Source organism: Balearica regulorum, chromosome 2, assembly GCF_011004875.1.
Source record: "Balearica regulorum gibbericeps isolate bBalReg1 chromosome 2, bBalReg1.pri, whole genome shotgun sequence".
In the NCBI taxonomy this organism is placed as follows: domain Eukaryota; kingdom Metazoa; phylum Chordata; class Aves; order Gruiformes; family Gruidae; genus Balearica; species Balearica regulorum.
The window spans coordinates 15,395,919-15,415,765 of NC_046185.1; the positions used below are offsets into that span (position 1 = coordinate 15,395,919).

General features: G+C 42.5%; 1 protein-coding gene across 4 annotated transcripts in view; it reads left to right on the plus strand.

Moving 5' to 3' along the window:
- Positions 1-17,791, plus strand: part of SAMD12 (sterile alpha motif domain containing 12) — a 172,683-nt gene extending 154,892 nt beyond the window's left edge. For all 4 annotated transcript variants that reach the window (XR_012833731.1, XM_075743441.1, XM_075743445.1 and 1 more), the window contains one exon: positions 14,836-17,791. Coding sequence is in view for 3 of the 4 variants with exons in the window: in XM_075743441.1 (XP_075599556.1) it covers positions 14,836-14,858 (23 nt within the window). In the remaining variant the exon portion in view is untranslated. The remainder of the gene's footprint in view (positions 1-14,835) is intronic.
- The last annotated feature ends 2,056 nt before the right edge of the window (positions 17,792-19,847 follow it).

Genomic DNA, 19,847 nt, shown 5'->3' on the forward strand with positions numbered 1-19,847 from the left:
TCAAAACATGGGGCAAAAAACATGGTCTCGTTTTTATGTTAGATCAGGTGAACTGGAGTTGTGTAGAGATATTAGCCACTCAATCATGAGCTCGTATCCTAGACACTTGTCCTGCAGGCAGTCTGCTCTCTGGGAATAGGGGTCATTTTCTTTAAAGGTCATTGCAAATAGCTATCTCAGCATGGTGGTATGGATGAGTTGCTGGATCTGCGGGATGTAGGGATTTAGTCATAATCACTTGTGATTATTTTATATATATAGTCATGATATTGATAGATTTTGTGATATATATATGTTTCTCATGACATTTTAGCTAGAGTTATTGTAGACACATAGCCTGTCTAGATCCTAGACACAGATCCTGTCTATATTTTGCGTTTATTGTGCAAAAAGTGTTTTAAAAGTGTTGTGCACGCTTACGTGCACCTCATGTTGTCACACCAGAGATGATGGCTGTCTAGTGACAGACACGGTGAACTCCTTTGTTCATGGGCAAATGAGTATGCGATTGTGCAGTTGGTTTGTAAAGCATGCTTGGATGAACAGCACTCGATAAAAGCAAGATAAGATAATCACCATTCATTGAAATTTGTTTTAAAAGATCATGTACATATAGAGACTTTCATTTATGTATCTTCTACTTTAACACCAAATCAGTATCATTAATGAAACTGCGTAATTTGCTGTTAGCTGACAATGTGTTTATTGAGTATCTAAATTTAAATATCAGGACTATAATGGCAGTGCATATTTTTCCCTGTAGTTTCTTTACAAATGGCATATGCCCCATTTGTCTAATCCCTACTTTTGTGATTACAAAATAGCCAGGTTACATAAAAAACAACTAAATTATATATTTGCATACAATACTGCTGTGGCTCTGCGGAAGCCATTTTGAGCTGTTCAATACTTATATTTTCTTTCATTTAAATGGTTTGTTATTTTACCAGCAGTACTGCCGAGTTGTTCCAGTCTTTTGCTTGGAAACATTTTTTTCACTATTCTACTCCGATTGCCATAAATGAAGTAAATAAATAATATTTAGTAAAATAAGTAATAAATGACAATAAAAGAAAGTACTGCTAATGTAGTTCTTTCTACCATTTAAACCTATGTGATTTTTTTTAAGTTGGATTTCAAAGTCTTTGGGCAGAAACCAGCCTTTAGTTAAGTGTTTGAATAGCACAGTGGGACCCTGATTCATGGCTGGGCACTGACAAAGTAACGCTGCTAAAAATAGTTTGCAGAGTTGGGCCCTCCAGTAGCAAAAGGAAAGTCGGAGAATGCATAATTTGAAGAAATGCTGTGGCTGTTGCCAGTGGGTCTGCTGTCCCTATTGTTATTCAAAACCAGAATTAGCCGTGCCTGTTATCTCCAGTGCAGTCTATCCATTCACAGGCTGCCAGCTTTGTTCTTTATTACCTTTCTAAATCGAGTTAAACATCCGTGTTCTTAGGGAGTCCATAGTCAGCATTTGGGGAGACACAAGCTATGACTCCATGTTATGAATACTTCACTTGTGGAGCTGGCTGAAGAAGGCTCCTGCCGCTGCCCGCTCCCTGCCAGGACCGCTCTAGCTGTGGTGAAGCTCTAAAGCAGATCTGGGAAATGAATTGGTTTAAAGCTTTGGTCTTGCTTTTCTCATGGGCTTATTTCACAGGCCCATTGTACTGTGCAGCAGGGCTGGCCCAGCAGCAGGCCAGTGGAGGAACGGAAGGAAAGATTGGAGGACCACCTCTGTCTCTGCTGCTGCATGATTCTTCACGCGGAATCGCACTCCCGGTATTGTGTGCATGCTGGAAGCAGAGCTGTGGTCTTCAGCTCACGGGCCAAAGGGGAATTTCTCACCGTTGCACAAAGGTGCAAAGAGCACGCTAGGTTGGCGGTGAACAGAACGACTCCCATGAGGCATCCTGAAGGGACACAGAATGTGCATACTCCAAAAGCAGGTAGATATTCCCAAAAGGCCATGTGGAGTTTGCATAAATAAGGATATTCACAATCCCAGCGTTGCATAATCCATATACTTTAGCATAAGAAGCTAGAACAGAAAGAAAAACTTGCTTTCCAGGAGAGGAGGGCAGAACTATTGGATCACCTTTTTTGTATACCACATTCAGAAGTCTTAACTTTTTACTAGAGATATCACAGGTTATTTACCAGTTAAATTCTTGAGACTTCGAATCAGAAGCAAAAAGGAGCTTTTTTAAAGTTTGGTTTTTTTGCTTTCTACGTAAAGCCGGTATTATCTGCAAGATGAAAATCTGGAATGGGTGGATTTCCTTAACTTCCCCAATGGTCGGGGTGGATTTATTGCTGTGGATTTAGAAATGCTCACTGGAGTGGCCTGGCCTGTGTAATAGCTATGAACAATGTCCATGTGCAATGAAGAAACACCTTTCATCTATATCAGAAGACTTAATTAATTTCCTCAGACATTAAAATGAATTTCTGATCTGGAATCTGGGCCAAGAGGTTGAAGACAAAAGTTCTTGTTGGCAGGCTGTGCTCCAGTGATCACCGACACGTCTCCGGGATGTTCCATTAGGGACGCAGATACAATAATCTCATGGGAGCCTCTAACCAGGGAAAGTTGGAAAAAAAGGGGAGGCTGGGCTGTAGCAGCATGCTGTAGTTACACCCTAGTGAGGTGAGATCATTTCTCTTTGTAATCTCAGAATTGAAAGTAGAAGCTGAATGGCAGTGTCATTAAGAAGTTGATATTTAACATGTTTACAGCTCTCTCAGTTCCCACACCCTTTGGGACCGAACTCCAGAATCCTGAAACCTGGGACTCTTCCAGAGAAAAACCCTTTGTTAGTGGGGTGAACTAAGTGGCAGTTCTCGAACATCTCACTCTGCTTTTCTGACAAGGCTGCTGTTTAGTTTTGCAGTCTCTGCAATGTCGTAGCTTTGTTTTTTTCCATTTAGGCATTTTATCAGTACAATGTTTAAATACATTCTCTGCAGGAACCTAGGGCATGGATCCCCCTAGCTAACCTCCTAACTAACCAGTGCCAGCACCCACTTCTTCCTGATGCACCCAGCCTGGTGCTGCCTAAGTGGGCATAAGCACCGAATACAAAACCCTTGAAGGGTGGGTTGGAGGTGACAGTGAACAGGCTAAAAAATGGCTTAGCAAAAGATGTTCTGCCTGTGTTTATTCTTGGGCGGTCTGTGACAGTGGCTGGGCTTGTAAAACAGATCTGGCAGCATAGCTACCTGAGCAAGTTACGGTAGGCAACTGGAAGATTGAGTGTGAATGCTGAACACGTGTTGCATGCTCTTCTTCATTGACCGTGCACTGAGCCGCCTTGCGTTTACCACAGGGTGAGGTCATACACATGAACAGTTACAGTAGAGCATCTGTTCTGCAGTAAATCCAGACGCTGGTTACCTCGCAGTAATGTGTTCATGGAGGCATACCCTTAATTATCCTAAATAGACAAATGCATGATGCAGACTGAACATTTCAGACATATGGACATGCCAGAAGTTTGGAATCTCTTGTGGGTGAGGCTTTAGAAATGTCTTGAGGGGTTACCAGAACTTGTTGCAGCCCCAGACCTGCTTTTGAATGATGTGTCAGCACTTGTTTAGGATAAATATTAAAAGACTTGTAGGAATCATCAGAGAAAATTTTCACAGGTAACTCGGAAATCAAAGTCTTGTTGACGTCTAATGAGACTTTGGTGTGCAAATCACTTGGGGTTTTTTGAAAATCTTGTCCATCTTCTTCCTAGCCAAAATCTGTTTCATGCTCAAGTGGCAGAAATTCTTCCTTCCTTCCTTGAAGCAAAACTTTAATTGGGATCTGTACTTTCCTGGCACGGGAAGACAAATACAATGTCCCATTAAATATTCCCCAGATTTTTGAAGCAGAGCATAGCATTTTTGTCTGCGCATGAATTGTGATAAACTATTTGGCCTGAGATAAAGTGGTAGAACTTCTCCAGTTGCAAATTCTTACCAACCTAATTGCCTACCATAGCTAAAATATGAAAGGTGTTGAATAATAAACAAAACGTTATTTTTGTTTACTCTAATTTTACTTACCCATGTGAATTCCTTGACTGTGATGTCGATTGGTTCATATATTGCAAGTGGAGATGAAAAGCAAATCAGTGGCAAATCAAAACAATTTGGCAGCATGGACACAATAAATTATCCAGCTGCAAAATGATACCAATAGTGCTGAGCAAATAATTCCTCTAAAAAACTTTGGTACTTTGTGAATTGTTTGCAGGAAGCATCTCATTATCTCAGTTGTGTGTATGAATTTCTAAGAAGATTATTTACTGTGTAATTTCCTTGTCAAATTCCAATATCCAAAGCCTCAAAGGAATTTAGGGCTCTTATCCCTCACTGGAATCTATATCATTCTTGATTTCAGTAGAAGTGTAAACATTAAACATGCTAATCCTGAACACTGTGGTACCTACATTTCACATGCTAATTGGAATTTGTAACAATCAAATTAAGCATAAAGTTGCAATTCCTGTCACCTCTTGTTTGCCGTTTCATTGCTGGATACCTACTCTGAGCTCATCATTCAGCTCTCTTGATAATCAGTGAAGAGAGGAGCTGCCAAAGAATCATTTATCCAATATGACAAGTAAGTAGGTGGGTCACTCTTCCAAGGGCCCTGTCGCTCTCCACTGTTGAAGAAGCCTAGATAACTAGCTTGCCTGTCTAGGATGGGTGAAATGAGTTTGTCTGTGCAACCACCATGCAAACTTCAGAGCCAAGTGAGCTGGAGCTCTGCAGAGGGAGTTACTTCTCACAGCTCAGCACAGGCAGGGATGCATTCTCTATGTGCATTCTATTCTATTTCTGTGAAATCTTATCTGTGATTTCCGTTAGGTCTGGGTTGCACTCTGCAGTTATGTGTGGAAGGATCCAGCTAGCTTTAATCAAGCTGTCTGGAGAAGTTAACTGAATCATCTAAGAAGTCCATGCGAGCTTATTTATTTACATCTCTAACCTTAAAGACAACCTTCCAGGTGGGAAGGAGATAGGCTATATATATTTTTTTTGATGCTGTTCCATTTTGTACAGTACAATTATGTATTTATGTATTTATTTATTTATTTAACTAGACAGCAAAGGGAGGTCTAGTGGTCTATGATATGGCAGATAAGGCCTTTACCTTAACCACTGAGTTGCTGCTCTGCTGCGTATTTTGCTGTCTTGCATCCATCAGTCCATACTGGTATGTTCTGCAAGCAAAGAATCCGAATAATGAATGAAAGTCTTTTTCCCGATATGACATTTAGCCCAAAACCCCTCAATATAAAGTGTAGCGATGCCCTTCTGTCTGACTTTTAAAGGTCAATTTCTACCTGGTATTGAATTATTTTCTGCCACTAAGTACATTGGTTCTGTCCTTCATTTACACTGGGTATGCCTCCACTGCAGCACCTGAGAGCATGTCCCAGCCCCCAGCGCTGGATGCCCAGCCTGGCCGCCGATGACTGCGTGTGAGGGTGAGGATGGGGAATGTGCCGTCTTCCCAGGCATGGGCTTCCTGTGGAAGGAGAGCTGGGTTTGCAGGCAGCCAGGGTGATGTGGAGTACTCCACAGGTCCTTCAATGTGTTCCACAGGGCCCACCTGCCACACATTGCAGACGTGGTTCATATCACCATGGGTTGGTCTCTTCTCTCAAGTAACAAGTGATAGGACAAGAGGAAATGGCCTCAAGGTGTGCCAGGGGAGGTTTATACTGGATATGAGGAAAAATTCCTTCACTGAAAGGGTTGTCAAGCATTGGAACAGTCTGCCCAGGGAAGTGGTTGAGTCACCATCCCTGGAGGTATTTAAAAGACGTGTCGATGTGGTGCTTAGGGACATGGTTTAGTGGTGGACTTGGCAGTGTTAGGTTAATGGTTGGATTTGATGATCTTAAAGGCCTTTTCCAACCTAAATGATTGTATGATTCTATGATATCACTTAGTTTGGACAAAGGGGGACATTACACAACGTTTTGCTTGGGGTGGCAGCAACCAAATATAGCATCTCCACAGCATGCTGAACAGCCACTGTGGTCTGAAACCATTTATATACATTTCTGTCCAATCGTATTTTCAGGAACATGTGCGTGATGCAGAAGAAGACAGAAAAATATGCAGGTGCTTTGGATAGCCTCCAAACTAGAATAATAGGAAAGGGGCAAAGCAGAGCAAAGCAGATTTTGCAACTGATCAGAGATTTCCTGTGCGGAGCTAATTATTACTCCCTTAAAAACTTGAATGACTGAACATCTCATGCCTTCTGAACACTGGCTAGATATTCTTTGTTTCATACCTGTTGTGTTTTCATGAATGACTTCTTTGCTTAGCTCTGTGGTCAATACAGCCCATGTAATTTCAGGCCTTTGACTTCATGCCTGAGTTAAGAACCTCTTTGATACAATCAGCCCATCCTTCATTTATCAAGCCCTTTTGCAGAGGCAGCATTACTGGTTTCTAGGGTCTCTGGTGGGTGTAGATCAAGATATAGTCTTAATATTATCACCTAGGAAACTCTTCAAAGGTGGTAACTCATTTTGATCTCTGTAGTTCATTTTCCAGACTCCCAGATACATGAAGCTTGACTTGCAGAGCAGCGAGCACTCTCAGCTGCCTGACCCATCACAGCATCAGTCCTTGGGTTGAAGGGGACCTCTGCCTTGGGCAGGACCTTCCCTCTCCCTGAGCTTGGTCCTGCACCTGAGAGAATTACACCAGGGGCCTTTGATTTGATTTTTAAAATAGTAGTGGTGTATGCACCATGCTAATTTTTCTGTAGACCTTTCCGAGGATGCCTAGGAAGAGTTCCTCTGTCTGGTCACAACGAGATTGATGAGGACAAAATGGTGACTGCTTTTTTGCCTAGACAACCCAGTGGTTGTGGAGGACCACTGGGTTTGTAACATTGAAGGTGCAGCAATTTCCCCTTCAGGTGGCAATCAGTAAGGGTCAGTTTCCAGATAAAATCTTTGGGCCAGATTAAGAGAACGCGTCATCTAAAAGCATATTGAGAAGTCTGCATAGACAGTCAAACCCAGACTTTGCCATCTTTGGGATCCTGCTTGTACCCCTCCTTGAAGCTGCAGCTTCCAGATCGAGCCTGCGTATGCCAGGAGCCTCCCGAAATCCCCTCTCCTCCGCAGGGTTTTCGCCTAATTCAGGAGCCCCACAGAGCTCTGACGGCCTGGAGCTCTTGGTGCTTGGAGCCAGGAGATGGACAGACGGCACCAGTGCAGCCTTGTAACTCTCTTTGTGCCTTACTAGGAACTGTAAAATGAGGTCATGTCTTCTCACTGACGTATTTTGAAATTGAGGCATTTTATTTGTGAAATGGTTGTGCACTGTGTCCATGTCTTTTTCAGTTTGGGGTTGGATGTTGGCCATTAAATGAGGTGGTGGGCCACGTGCGAGGATAAAGCAAAGTACCAAATGGTACTGAAATGCACTTTCTCTGCATTGTTTGGTACTTGCAGGGGTCCTGGAAAAAACACAGTGATAACGTGATGTGTTAACACAGGTAAAGGGTATATCACAATTCATTCCTCCACAGGGCTAAATAAGGTTGCTTGTTCAACTAATTAAGGGGCTGATTTTGTAGGCTTCACAATCTGGTTTTGGTTTGTTTTGTGGTAAATGCGTGTGTGCATATGTGCAGTCTTTTAGGTGGGTTTAGTAGGTATAATTTTCCTTTTTGCTTGGTTAATCACTTCACAGAATGGAAACTTTCATTTCAGGGAACCTCACAGTGAATATCTCCCTAAAGGTGGATAGTTTGTTCCACCTATTAATCCTGCATAAGCTCTGCATAAGCAGCAAGGGAGTTGTAGCTCCAGAGAGTTTCCAAACGCTTTTGCTATAATACTTTGATTTTTCTAGTGAAGTCTTTGGTTTCATCTGATTATGTTTCTTAACTTAATGCATATTTCACTGAAGATCCTAAAGCAAGTAATAGGATGATATAATGGACAGGACTAATTCCCAAATGCTGCTGTGTGCTTCTGAGCAGGATAGGCTTGAAAGTGTCCTGCAGAAGCTGCAGAAGAAACGCAAGGACAAGTTCCAGGTGATGATCAGAGCAGCCACCAAACCACTGCAGGCCACCAGGGACTGTGTGGTTAAGCACCTTATATGCCCGCTGAAGATACCACCGAAAGCTGGTTTTTTTTTTAAGTTCACTCAGTTTGCACAGTTCCTGGTGCTTCATATTAAGCCCCAGTCTCTCGAGACAAAGCAATAGCTATGCAAAGGCTCACAGTGTAGTGCAAATGGCTATTTAGAGCCACAGAGTGTGGAAGACTATTCATCTGTGACAACATTTTCACTTCCTGCGGAGCACCCCACAAGGACTTGTGAGATCGAGAACCGATTACAGGCAGGCAGTGAGAGATTTGCATGATAAGGCATAAAGTCAGCATTCTCATACGCATTTTCAGTTTCAGATGGCACCAGCTGAGACTATCAGACTCCTTAGCATCACATGCCTTTAAATCTTTCTGTTTGCTGTAATTTGAGTCTCCAGAGAAGGATGCTGGTGGACAGTCAGTTCACTGTTCACAGTGATGGGTAAATGTGCAGCAGATCAAGAGAATTCTTTGAAAGAAGCTATAAACACTAAGGAAGTGGTTGGATGCACTTTTTCTGAATATTTTAACTGCTTGTTAGTTCAAGGAAATCATCGTGATGTGTTGAATGCAAAAGCACGTTTCTTTTTTCTTTGTATGTTTGCAGCAGCATGTAGGTGGTGGGATGTATGAAGCATCTTGAGTAGGGATGAATGAATCACTTACTTTGAAAGAAGAAAGAGTACCTCCCAGGATTTTGCCTGGTGTTTGACCAAACATTTAAGCTCAGGAAATTTTCACATGCTGGTTAGGCTTAGGCATAAAAAGGACATAATTTCTTGGGACAGATTTTTGTTCTGAGGTTCCCAGATTTAACACTGTAAAATCAAGCTCAGAAGATACTAAAAGGCTTTTAAGATATTTTTCAGAACAAGGCTGGAGCATGAGCTCAAGCTCTTTTGAGAGCTGTCCACCGTGAACTCTAATTGTTGAAGGAAGGGGCAAGGAACTGAAATTCCTGCATAAATCATCTGTACATAGAATCAACATGTGTCCTCATTTTGTTTAACCTAGTAAAGTTGCTGAGAGATTTTCTTTGGTAGGGAAGCTGGAGTTGTGCATGACTCATGAAGAGACTCTTGGCTAATCAGACTATTTGTGGGCATTGAATAGCTTAGTGAAACACTTTCTGGACAACTACATTTTCAACCCATTCTGTGTGAACCAACTGTATTCCACAGAGCAGCTGCGATAACCTCTGACTAATTGGCTTTTCAGGAGGTTACCTGCTGAGAGCATCTGCCATGACATCCATTCTCCCAGAAATGTTTCATCTCAGAATTGCCTGATGCAGGCTATAGAGCCCAGCATCACAGGCAAGAAGTGAGTTTTCTCCTGAGTCAGAATATAGCGAAAAGGATTTGCCCGACCTCATTGGATGTTCATCATCTGCCTTGACGCATCCTGTCTAAACTGCCTTTTGAAGGCCACCCTGAAGCCTTCCTTGAAATAAGATTTGCCGTTGATCCAGACAGCGAATCTGCGAGCAAGCCAGGATCCCGCATACCCATGTACTCGCAATGGCTTATTAGGGCTTTCACACTGCGTCAGGCAGCATCATGCACAGCACCGTGCCCAAGCAGGCTGTGCACAAGCTGTACGCCAGCTGCTGCCTCAAAGCCCTTGTGTGGACCTGGGACCACTTGGAGTGAGCAGTGTAGCAACACATAAATAATGCCAAGGAGTTTATTGCATGTAAAGTCATTCTCTTGCACAGATCTCATATGGGAATATTTATTCAGTAGTGTATTTATGGTGATGGTATCAACAGATATTAAAACTATATCCAGGAGGATTAAGAGTACCTGGTTATGGGAGCAAGTTGTCCAGAAGAAGTGCCTTCAAAAAAGAGAAACCCTGAATTCATCCTTGCAGAAATACCAATTCATGTGTCAGCTGCTGTTTGTTTTAAAGACTCTGCTCCTGGAGTCTTGTGTTGCTGCATCAATGTCCCCAATCATTTGAACAAAAAAAGGTCTTCTTTCGTGGTTGGGTTTCATAGTTCATGACAAATATGTCCTAACTGGATCCTAAAAAAAGTAGGGGTGAAGGGAAAGCAACATTTATTTTTAATTCCATGTATTTTCAGCTTTTATAATTATTTTTCATGGCCTCATTAATGAGTATTGAATGCTTGGGATTAGGATTATTGTGTTTGACGCTCTAGACGTTGTGCTCATAGATCCACCTTTTCTGTCAAGCTACTCCAAAACTAAAATTTTGGTTTCCTGCTTGGCAAGCAAATTAAAATTCAAAAGCAAGAAGAGACTTCCTTCCTTTCCCCCTTGGTATTTTTCTACTGTACCGACACTGCGTTTGACAAGGAACATTAAATAACCTTCAAGACTGTATCAGCTACCAGGTCCTAGTAATGAGGGGAAAATCAGGCAAGCCAGACCAAGACATGACTGGTTGGGAATCAAAACAAAATTGGCAGTTTGATCAAAACCCATCCACATCTCTGTTTTCTCTCGGCTGCTGGGTGTTGCATTCAGTCCATTGATTAATGTGTCACTGCTTAACACAGGCTGCTGGGCTGTGACACTTGCAGCGAGGCAGCTTGCCGTTGTTGTGCAGCCCCGAGGCTTGACTTGCTGCCTGTACGAGCCAGGGCTGCTCCTAGGAGAGGAGGCAGCTGGAAGGTGGACGGAGCAGGCTGGAGAGCCTTGCTTTGCCACCTCCTCCATGCTGGCTCCAGCAAACTACAAGCGTGCAAACGTTTGAGGGAACCTTGGATCTCTGGCACTGTTGACTCTGCTTATCAGTGACCTGTTAGGTAATAAGGATGTGCAGCAATAGTTTCATTTACCTAGAGGTTAAAAGAATTGGTGCTGTTCTCCACCCAGAACAGTAATGAGATGGTTTTGTGATAGAGTGAAACCAAACTATGGTACAACTTCAGTCTCATCTGATGTGGGGCGAATGGTCCCTGTACCTGCCAAGGCAGCCTCGCAGCAGCATTTCCCAGCCCCTGCTAATCCTCCTTTCTCCTTCCACCGTGGTGACTGACCAGGACCAGCAGGTCCCCAAGTAGAGATTTTGTTTGTACATTAACTTCCATGAGCCTCACAGAGACACCTCATGCTCTCACACCTCAGTGATAATAATTCAATGCACAATAAAGAAAAGGGTCAATCTATGAATGAGCTGCCAGCCATTCCCTTTTGGCAGTGTACAAAATTCTTCAAAGGTAGTGATATCTCTAATTAGTAAGTAGCAAGATGCAACAAGTCTGCAGTAATGTACAGCATATTATAATGTCTCAAGTGACATGAGAAGCATGAAGTGAGATATCTGTGGCCTTTCTGACACAGGAAAAATACTAGTAAATGTAGCTGAATGCAGTTTTTCACCAGACTCCAAGGACTAGTTGGTAGATGGATGTTGGAAATAGGCATTTTTCGTAATAATCCCATGTTTGAAATGTCCTAACCTTAGAAATATAGAATAAAATTAATTCCAGGAGAAGAAACCTAGCAAAGGTAACAGATGCTTGTTTCCATTATCAGAATCCCTCAGTTATGAAAAAGTAACAAATAGTAATACCACTAGGTTGAGCTGAATTAACATGTGTTTAAAGCGAATGAAAAAGATGTCCCTTTCCCAGTTAGGAAAAAAACACATAGTACAGGTACTCAAAAAATGAAATACATCCCTGGCTTTGAAATTATTGTTGTCTTTCTACAGCAGCTTCTTGAAAATGTCAGGTGGGATTAGATCTGTACGCCGTTGTGTTGGTAAGCGTACGAACCCCCTGCAAAGGGCGGTCTGCATTCCAAGAGCTTACAGTCCTAGGCAAGGTTTTCAAAGACAACTGCTCATTTGTGATAGCTTTCAAAAAGATGTTACTTGCTTTCAGAAAGCGCTGGGTACATACTGTTAGAAAACCAGGGTGCTTAGAGGAGTCTCCAGCTGAGCACCAAAAATTATAGAGGTAACAAGGAAGAATAAGTGCTTCTAAGACCCTGGCCTCAAAAGACATAGTGAGAAGAGAGGAAACGGTCTAAATCACCACTAAATCCTCAGTTTGCTTGCACTAAATGCAGAGCTTAAGAGAATGACGACTTTTCCCTTGGTCAGTGTCATCAGTTGCGTCTAGACTGGCTCTGCTGGGTGTCCTGCATCGCTCAAAGCGGTTGTGCTCTGTGTGTGGATGAATGGATGGATGGATGGATGGATGGATGGATGTGTGTGCTCTGCGGTGTGGATGGAGCTCAGGTTGGGACCGGTCCCCATTTCTCCTTGTTCACGGGTTTCTGTCTGAAGAGCTAGCTGGCTCATTTCAAACTTAAGCACGAGTACAAGCCAACGGCTTCAACAGTGTGGTTGACTGGGGAATTTCAGCACAAGTACAATCCTGAGGCCTAACCCGCTATAAAGCCAGTTTACTCATTTTATTTTAGTCCTGCAGCTCTGTGGCTAGGCAAGATATTTTCCATTGCTTGGGAGAGCTTTTCTGATTTTCCCTTCTTTGTGGCAGACAAGCTATTTAACCTCAAAAAAGTCCTATTTCTCCTTTATGAGACAAACCTGTCTCTGTTGATGCTACACAGATGGGAGATATCCTCCAGTTCACCAGGAATCAAGCACTTTTGAGGTGAAGTACCAGTTTGCCTCTCTGCAAGTTTAAAACCTCCCCCAGATTTCCCCTTTATCTTCATACCTGCTTAATATCACCACTGCTTTCTTTTCTGTCCTGGGGAATGCAGTCAGTTACCTGTCTAGGCCAGCTGAAGGCTCAAAACCTTTCCATCTGTTCTTCCATGGGATAAAACAGTTGCTGGGTCCCAAATGTGCATCTTTTTCAGGTCACTACTGATGTGGGTATCTCATGTAGTAGATGACGGTAGGTGGTGGTGGGATCATGGCGCTAGAGAACCTTGAGAATAAAAGCAAGGCAGCTGTAAAAACAGAAATCAAAAGTAGCACCGTAATCAGACGAATATGTGCACATAAGGAAGGAAATAGCTAAGGAGACTGTTATTTGCTGTTCCTCTATTTCATAGGCCATATTTGGACTGAGGGATAAAAGTGTTCATGGCGGGTTTTTTTAAAATGTTATCCAGCATTCTTCCAGCACCTGCTGGTTTAACATCCCATCCTTTCCCTGCTTGATCAGATCTTCATGCCCATTTCTGCAAGGGTGTGGGGTTAGAAAAGACAAATATGAGCAAACTGACAGCTTGGCAGAGTCAGTCAGCCCACACCCCGCAGAGAAGAGCCCGTTGGGTGTGATTTTGAAGGGGTGAGAAGCAGAAATCCACTGCCAGCCTGAGTTTTAGCTGACATGAATGCTGCCTTTGCAGTATCAGTATCCCATTATCTTCACAATTTGGAATCTGGCCCAAAAAACCCAATGATCCAGCTCTTGCCATACATACAGACATGCACATTCATGCAAGAAGCAGGACATCAGCTGGAAAGGGTGCAAAGCCCACCCCGATGAGTCCCATCCCAGCAGTGCCCTGGCCAGAGATCTGGTTGGTAAAACTGGTGGTGGGTGAGGGCTCTGTGAGAAACAAAGCTGTGTCCAAACACATTGAAATAATGCAGTGAACTTGCCTCCACATGGCTCCTTGGCTCCAGAGGCGAGTGTAAGCCTGTGCTGGGTTTATATGCATTTTCGTGGCTACATATTGAATAAATGATTGATGCACTTCAGTGTGAGCAGGCCTGCAAGGGCACTCGTCTCCTGTTCAGAAAGGCAGAACAGGGGACACAAATCCCCATCAGAAAAAGTGTAGTTATAATGTAGGTTGGGAGGGATCTCTGGAGGTTATTCCACTAACCGTGCTCAAAGCAGGGCCAAGTTGGGCTGCTGAGTTGTGGATATCTCCATAGTTGGAGATCCCACAACCTGGTCAGGTAACTGGTTCTAAAATTTGACCACCCTCACTAGGAAGAATTTTTTTCCTTGTATCTAGCTTGAATCTCTTTTGTTACATCTTGTGTCCATTACCTCTTGTCCTTTTGCTGTGCATCTCAAAGAGTTAGGGTGGAGGGGAGGAGAAATTACAAGAAACCTCCACATATTCCTCCTTTATGGTGTGATCACCTTACAGCTTTGCAAGGACTTTCAGGTAAGGAACAGCAGGCAACAAAATTGAGTGTGCTTTACTGCTTTTAGCAGGGAAAGAGAAACTTTCTGCACCCCCCAAATTATCTGATGGGATCTGAAGCAGGGAAGAAGTGGGTGAGCTGTTTTCACATCTCCTATGCAGCAATGGCCAACTCTTGGCATCTTGGCCAGCAGAAATGGTGAGGGAACATCAGCCCCTACTTTGGCATTTGGCAGAGCCTTTCCAGCATTTGGCTATCAAGTGTTCAGTGGTTAACGTAAGCCCAATCAAACCACAGAGCCTGCTCTCTGGCACTCAGACTAGAGGAAGAGTAAGCAGTGCTTTCACACGAGGCAATAAAGTTCAAGTAGGATTTGTTAAATCATACACATGATTGCTGGTCTGCACTTTATATTTATCTAAGGAATTGATTAAGTACTGAGTTTTTGGTTGATGAGTAAAGCTGATTAAAGAAAGTACCAGGGTCACAATATATATTCTAGGAGTAGTTTGTCTTTACAGCAGAAGTACATTTATTCAGCCCAAACCTGACTTTTTAATTTTAGTTGAAAATAAAATGGTGAAAATTCCTTTGCTCTGTTTTATACTCACTGTCTGGTTTTGGTTTTCTGTTTTGTTTCTTACAGCCCCAGCAGAGAGCTCTCCATAAGCATTTCCAGCCTCTAAAGCTGCTGTCCTGCCACATGATATGAAAGTGAACTTTCCTTCATGAAAAAAACCATAATAAATGGCACTGCCAGAAGGTGACCATGGAGGATTGAAGACAAACTTGAAGTAAAATCAGCCCACTCAAGATGATGCATTCTGGGAAGACCTGGTTGGCTGTGGAGTAAAAATGTGGTGCATAATATCCAGTGCTAATTTGTTGAAAATGGTCATTGACAGACCTTTAGCTGGAAAATTTCTTCCAGTTTTCATCACTGTGCGTAACTTTTGAGTTCCCTTCAGGGGACTGTCTATGCCCTTCACTAGAAGTCCTGTTTTAGCATGGCAACTACTGGATTCTTTTATTATGTATGCAGATGGCATGATGTTTTAGGAAAAACTTACAGCAATTCTCCAATCTCAGTGGATATGTTCACAATATTACACCCCGATAGGAATGTAAACGTCTTGTATATGTTAGTTTTGCAATCTAATGGTATTCTGTTAAACAATATCAGCACTTCATGTGTGCTTTCTGCACAGAACTAGCACAGTCCATATATATATAAGGGTCCTTTTTTTAAGTATTGAGGATACGTTTCAGTATTTGTGCTGAGACTGCATCCAAACTGAAGTCCACTACTAGCATACCTTCACTGATTCACAGTAGATTGTGTAGATAGATTTGCACGTGGCAGAGGTGTGACTTCTTTTATCGAGACTTAGAGAACAGCTGTCACAGAGGTAGCCAAGAACAGGGTAGGTTGAATGAGCTGTAGGACACTGGGTCCGCTCTCCCTCTCATCCGCCAAATATCAAAGGTTCTTGTTTCTAGTGTGCCAATGTGTTTTCTTACCCAGCGAGGGAGAGGCAAGGGAGAGAGCCTTTCTCAGAGATGTGTGTGACCCTGGGTTTGGTCTACGATAAAACCAGAATAAGCTGGAAGAAATTAGGTTCTTTATGCTGGCCGCCATTTATGTTTTGGGCAGGACTGGGGAATCGTAGTCCAAACCAAACTCTCTGGATAAGGTGAAGTGTAAGACAACACTTCTAAGGAGCAAGACACTCCCTTTGGAGAGGGCAGACTTCTTCATTAACTTTTTCCACTTTCTATCCAAAACAGTATTTTGGTAGGAACTGGGAATAAGCAAATGGTTCCAATAAGCCTTTCAATATACTGTAGCAGGCTCAAGACTGTTGCATTCAATCTGAGCGTTGTTTTTTGTTCAGTCTGTGAATGGCTGGCCTCATCACTGGCTGTATCACAGCTGGCTGTGGTACTGTTTCTTCCATGGGGACTCAGTGGAATTAGTGTCTGACCATCACATCAGGACCTTCTTGACACACTCTTTATAATGAACTGATGCTATCAACATACTGAGAGGACTTACCTATTTGTTCCTTCTTTCTTTAATATCAAAGGTAGCTTTTTGTCTGTTTAAAGACCATCACTCTCTCCGGTCTGATGGGCAGGTACTATAGAGTTGCTGTTAGGATATATGCCAAACTGGGTGAGATGCCATACTGGGGTGAAGATAAAGCAATGGAGAGAAGGTACAGCTACATCAAGCCAAAGGGACCTTTTTAGAGGAAGCTCCTGTGCTATAATTCTTAAAAACTATTGTACAGTTCATTGCTAGAGAATGGAAGGTCAACCACTGAGGGTGCCCGTACAACCAACAGATAAATATCTTTAAGGCTTCATTTTTTTAAATGAGTATTGGCTTAGGTTTCAGCTCTCCACCCATCTCAGATTCAGCATGTTGGATACTTCTATAGCATTCAGTCCAAAACCAAATTATTTTTATTGATGACCAAGATTTTTAGAAGTCACTAGTGATTTCTAACGGTTTGGGTCTTTCCATGGGTTCTCAAATGGAGCTCCCAAGAATTACAAAGCAGTAAGCTTCTACATTCTCTTTCTGAAAATCTTGGTCCCTAATTTGAAATTAATTGGTGTAAAAATTCTCCTTCAGACATAAGAATCTTTGCCAATGGCAACATTTGCACTTTTTAGAGCTTTTCATAGGGTTGCAGGTTGGAATCTGATACCAAGAGACCCGGTTGTGCATGTGGCACAGGTCCACTGTAAGCTTCAGCAAATTTTACAGCTCTTTCTGCTACAGGTTTTAAAAATGCGCTGTGGCAACTGACATCAATTTCGTGTTGGTACAGCCATTAAAAAACCCCACTTTGACATAGGTTATTTTAAAAGGAAGGAGAATGCTGTACTTCTGCAGTAGGGGTTCTCTTGTTTTACTACCCAGTGAAAAAATCCAGAATAATTTGAATGATAAAAGAAGAGTTTATCTCAGAGTGTTATCTTAAAAGGGCGTACGAGAAGAAGTTGAGTTAGGCAGAGAGCCACTAGAAGCATTTTTTTTGTATCAATGTTAGTTTTGAACATCTTCCAGTATATGGGCATGAATTTAGATGTGTGCACTTCTCCTGTTAAAACAGTTTGTTTTAAAAGCTTCCCAGGATTTTAGCTACGGTGACCTAGAAAAGCAGTGTTATAGGCCCTGAGAAATGTGAAAATCAAGTCCAGATCCTTGTGTAGCCAGACTCGGTGAGAAGTCTGCTGTAGGTGCCTATCGGACAAATCTCCTTGGAAGCTGGTGTAGGTCTCCATCCTACAGCCAGCCTGTGCATGTGGATAACTCCAAGCATAGTTCCCCCGAGCCCCGTGACACTTCTCATGTTTGTAACTGTCTGACGGAGCCATAAGGAAATAACTGTACTTTTTGGCTTGTATTTAACTATTCATCGTGTTTGGATTTTTTAATCACTGTTATTCTCCCAAAGTAGGCCATGCTTCCTCAGGGATATTTATGAAATTGTTCTACATCTCCTGAACAACTATCTGGATCCCAGCATATTCTTCTGAAAACTTTTTAATATAAATAAACATGTGGGAGACATTTTTGTTATTATGAATGGGGGCAGGTACTGTGTTCTGGGAAAGGCTATTGAGTGCAGACAATCAAGTCTATTGCATTTTTTATGCCGAACACCTTATTAATAGCAGACACATCCGCTTTTGCCTGGGTCGCAGGAACAGTTCAGGGGAAAGAATGCTTTATCTCTAGTCAATAAATCATTTATGTCGAGAGTGCCAAAGACCAAGTCAACATGAAAGGGAACGAATAAGTTATTCCGGCAAAGGAAGTGAATTTAAATACACTCAGAGCCATTAGTTTGGTGCAAAAGAGTGGGAGACTAATGCTATTTTCATAAAACAGCAATTATCAGCCCTGTGGAGACAGATAATTCGCAAAGGCCAGTGCTGCTGTTACATTGATCACTAGTTATTATCTCTGAAACAAAACACTACTGCGATCAGGACACCATTCCCCGTGTGCAGACCTGCAGCCTTCCTCCCGTGCCTCTCCCTGCCGCCACGCTCGCCTGGTTTCTTTGTGTCGAGGAAGGTTGCAGCATCAAACCTCACTGAGAAACGCTGACAGAGACTCAGCCATCCCAAGCGCTTCAAACCATGAGAAGTCCTGCACTAGAGACCTGAAGGAATTGCTCACCCCAGAAAACACACTGCAGCTGAAAGCATCCTTTGCGCTGGTTTGTTCCCTGTTTTTTTCATCTGCGTGGCATTCTGTGCCCTAACACCCACCATTTATTCTGTAAAGGGAAATACAACCTTCTAGGAGAGGAGTTTGAAAAAGCTCCGTGAGCTCTTTGGTTTTGCCCGCCCAGCTGCATGGTGATGCTCCACCAGTGGGTTCATCCCTCCCTGCCTGTTCCTCAGGGTAAGTGGTGTCACTCGACAGCCGCTGCAGCGTCGCTGAGGAAATCAAACCATTAAAAATGAATCCTGGGTTTGTTTTGCCCTGAATTTTCAAAAGACCCCAGGCCAGACCGCTGACAGACTTACATTGGCGCTACTCCATCAAAGTCTCCGGAGTTGTGTTGATTAATGCCAGCCGTGGAGCCAGGCCTGGGGTGATTTTTGGTTATCCCTGAAACTAGCCTCCCCCCACCCACCACAAAGCCACAAGATCTCAATTATTCAAAATTGTCTCATGCAAGCAGAGTAAAATCCTGCATCTTTCCTATCAGTCCCCTTATAACAAATAACATCTCTGCCACCAGAGCACCTTGAAAGGCACGACTGCGGGACTGTGCTGCCATTGACCTTGGTATATATAGACTGTGGTCAATAAGATTTTAATTTTAAAAGAAAAGTTAATCTGGTATAATTAAAATTGATGGGCAAGGGGAAAGTACTACCAGCATTACCTGCAACCTCCTATAGTAAATTCAGAAGGGTTATCTGAAGTGCAAAAAAAACCACCAACATAATGTATGGGTGATTAGGCAGGCTCATGAGGATAAATCAGCAAGTAAGAAAAGTAGATGTTTGATGAGGGAAGCCAAAAAATGTATGGGTAGTCAGTGGCCAATAGGTTAGGGCTGCTTAGACCAAAGGCTTTACATATATCCTAATAAATATCATCGTAGCAAAGCTAAGTCTGATGTTAGACAGGCACAGCACAGTGATTACTCACAGTACCTGCAAAAACCATCGAATATCCCTGGTTTGTGTTTAAAAGCAGTAGAAGGAGGGAGTCAGATTGCACATTAAAATGTAATTCTTTCTACTCCATCAGCAATTACGGGTAATATTAAGCAGCAACTATCCAAACATATTTTTAAATTTGCAGAACCATTAACTGAATCCAAAAGTGAAGGAAAACTTGCCTAGGACTCCTCAAAACCAGAAAGCAGAAAAGAAGCTTCAAATGACACCAAAACCTCGATAACTCAAAAAAATGAGTGATTTGACCTAGAAAACTATAGGCTCATTAGCTTCCTATCAGTCTTAGGCAAAATCATGGAAAGGTTGATAAGGCACAATCCTTAAAGCAATTAAAAATTGATAAAACCCTCCAAATAATTTTTATAAAAAATGTATCATGCCAAATAAACTTGCTATAGTTTTGGGGGATATCAAAGGCATGTTGATAAAGAAACTGCT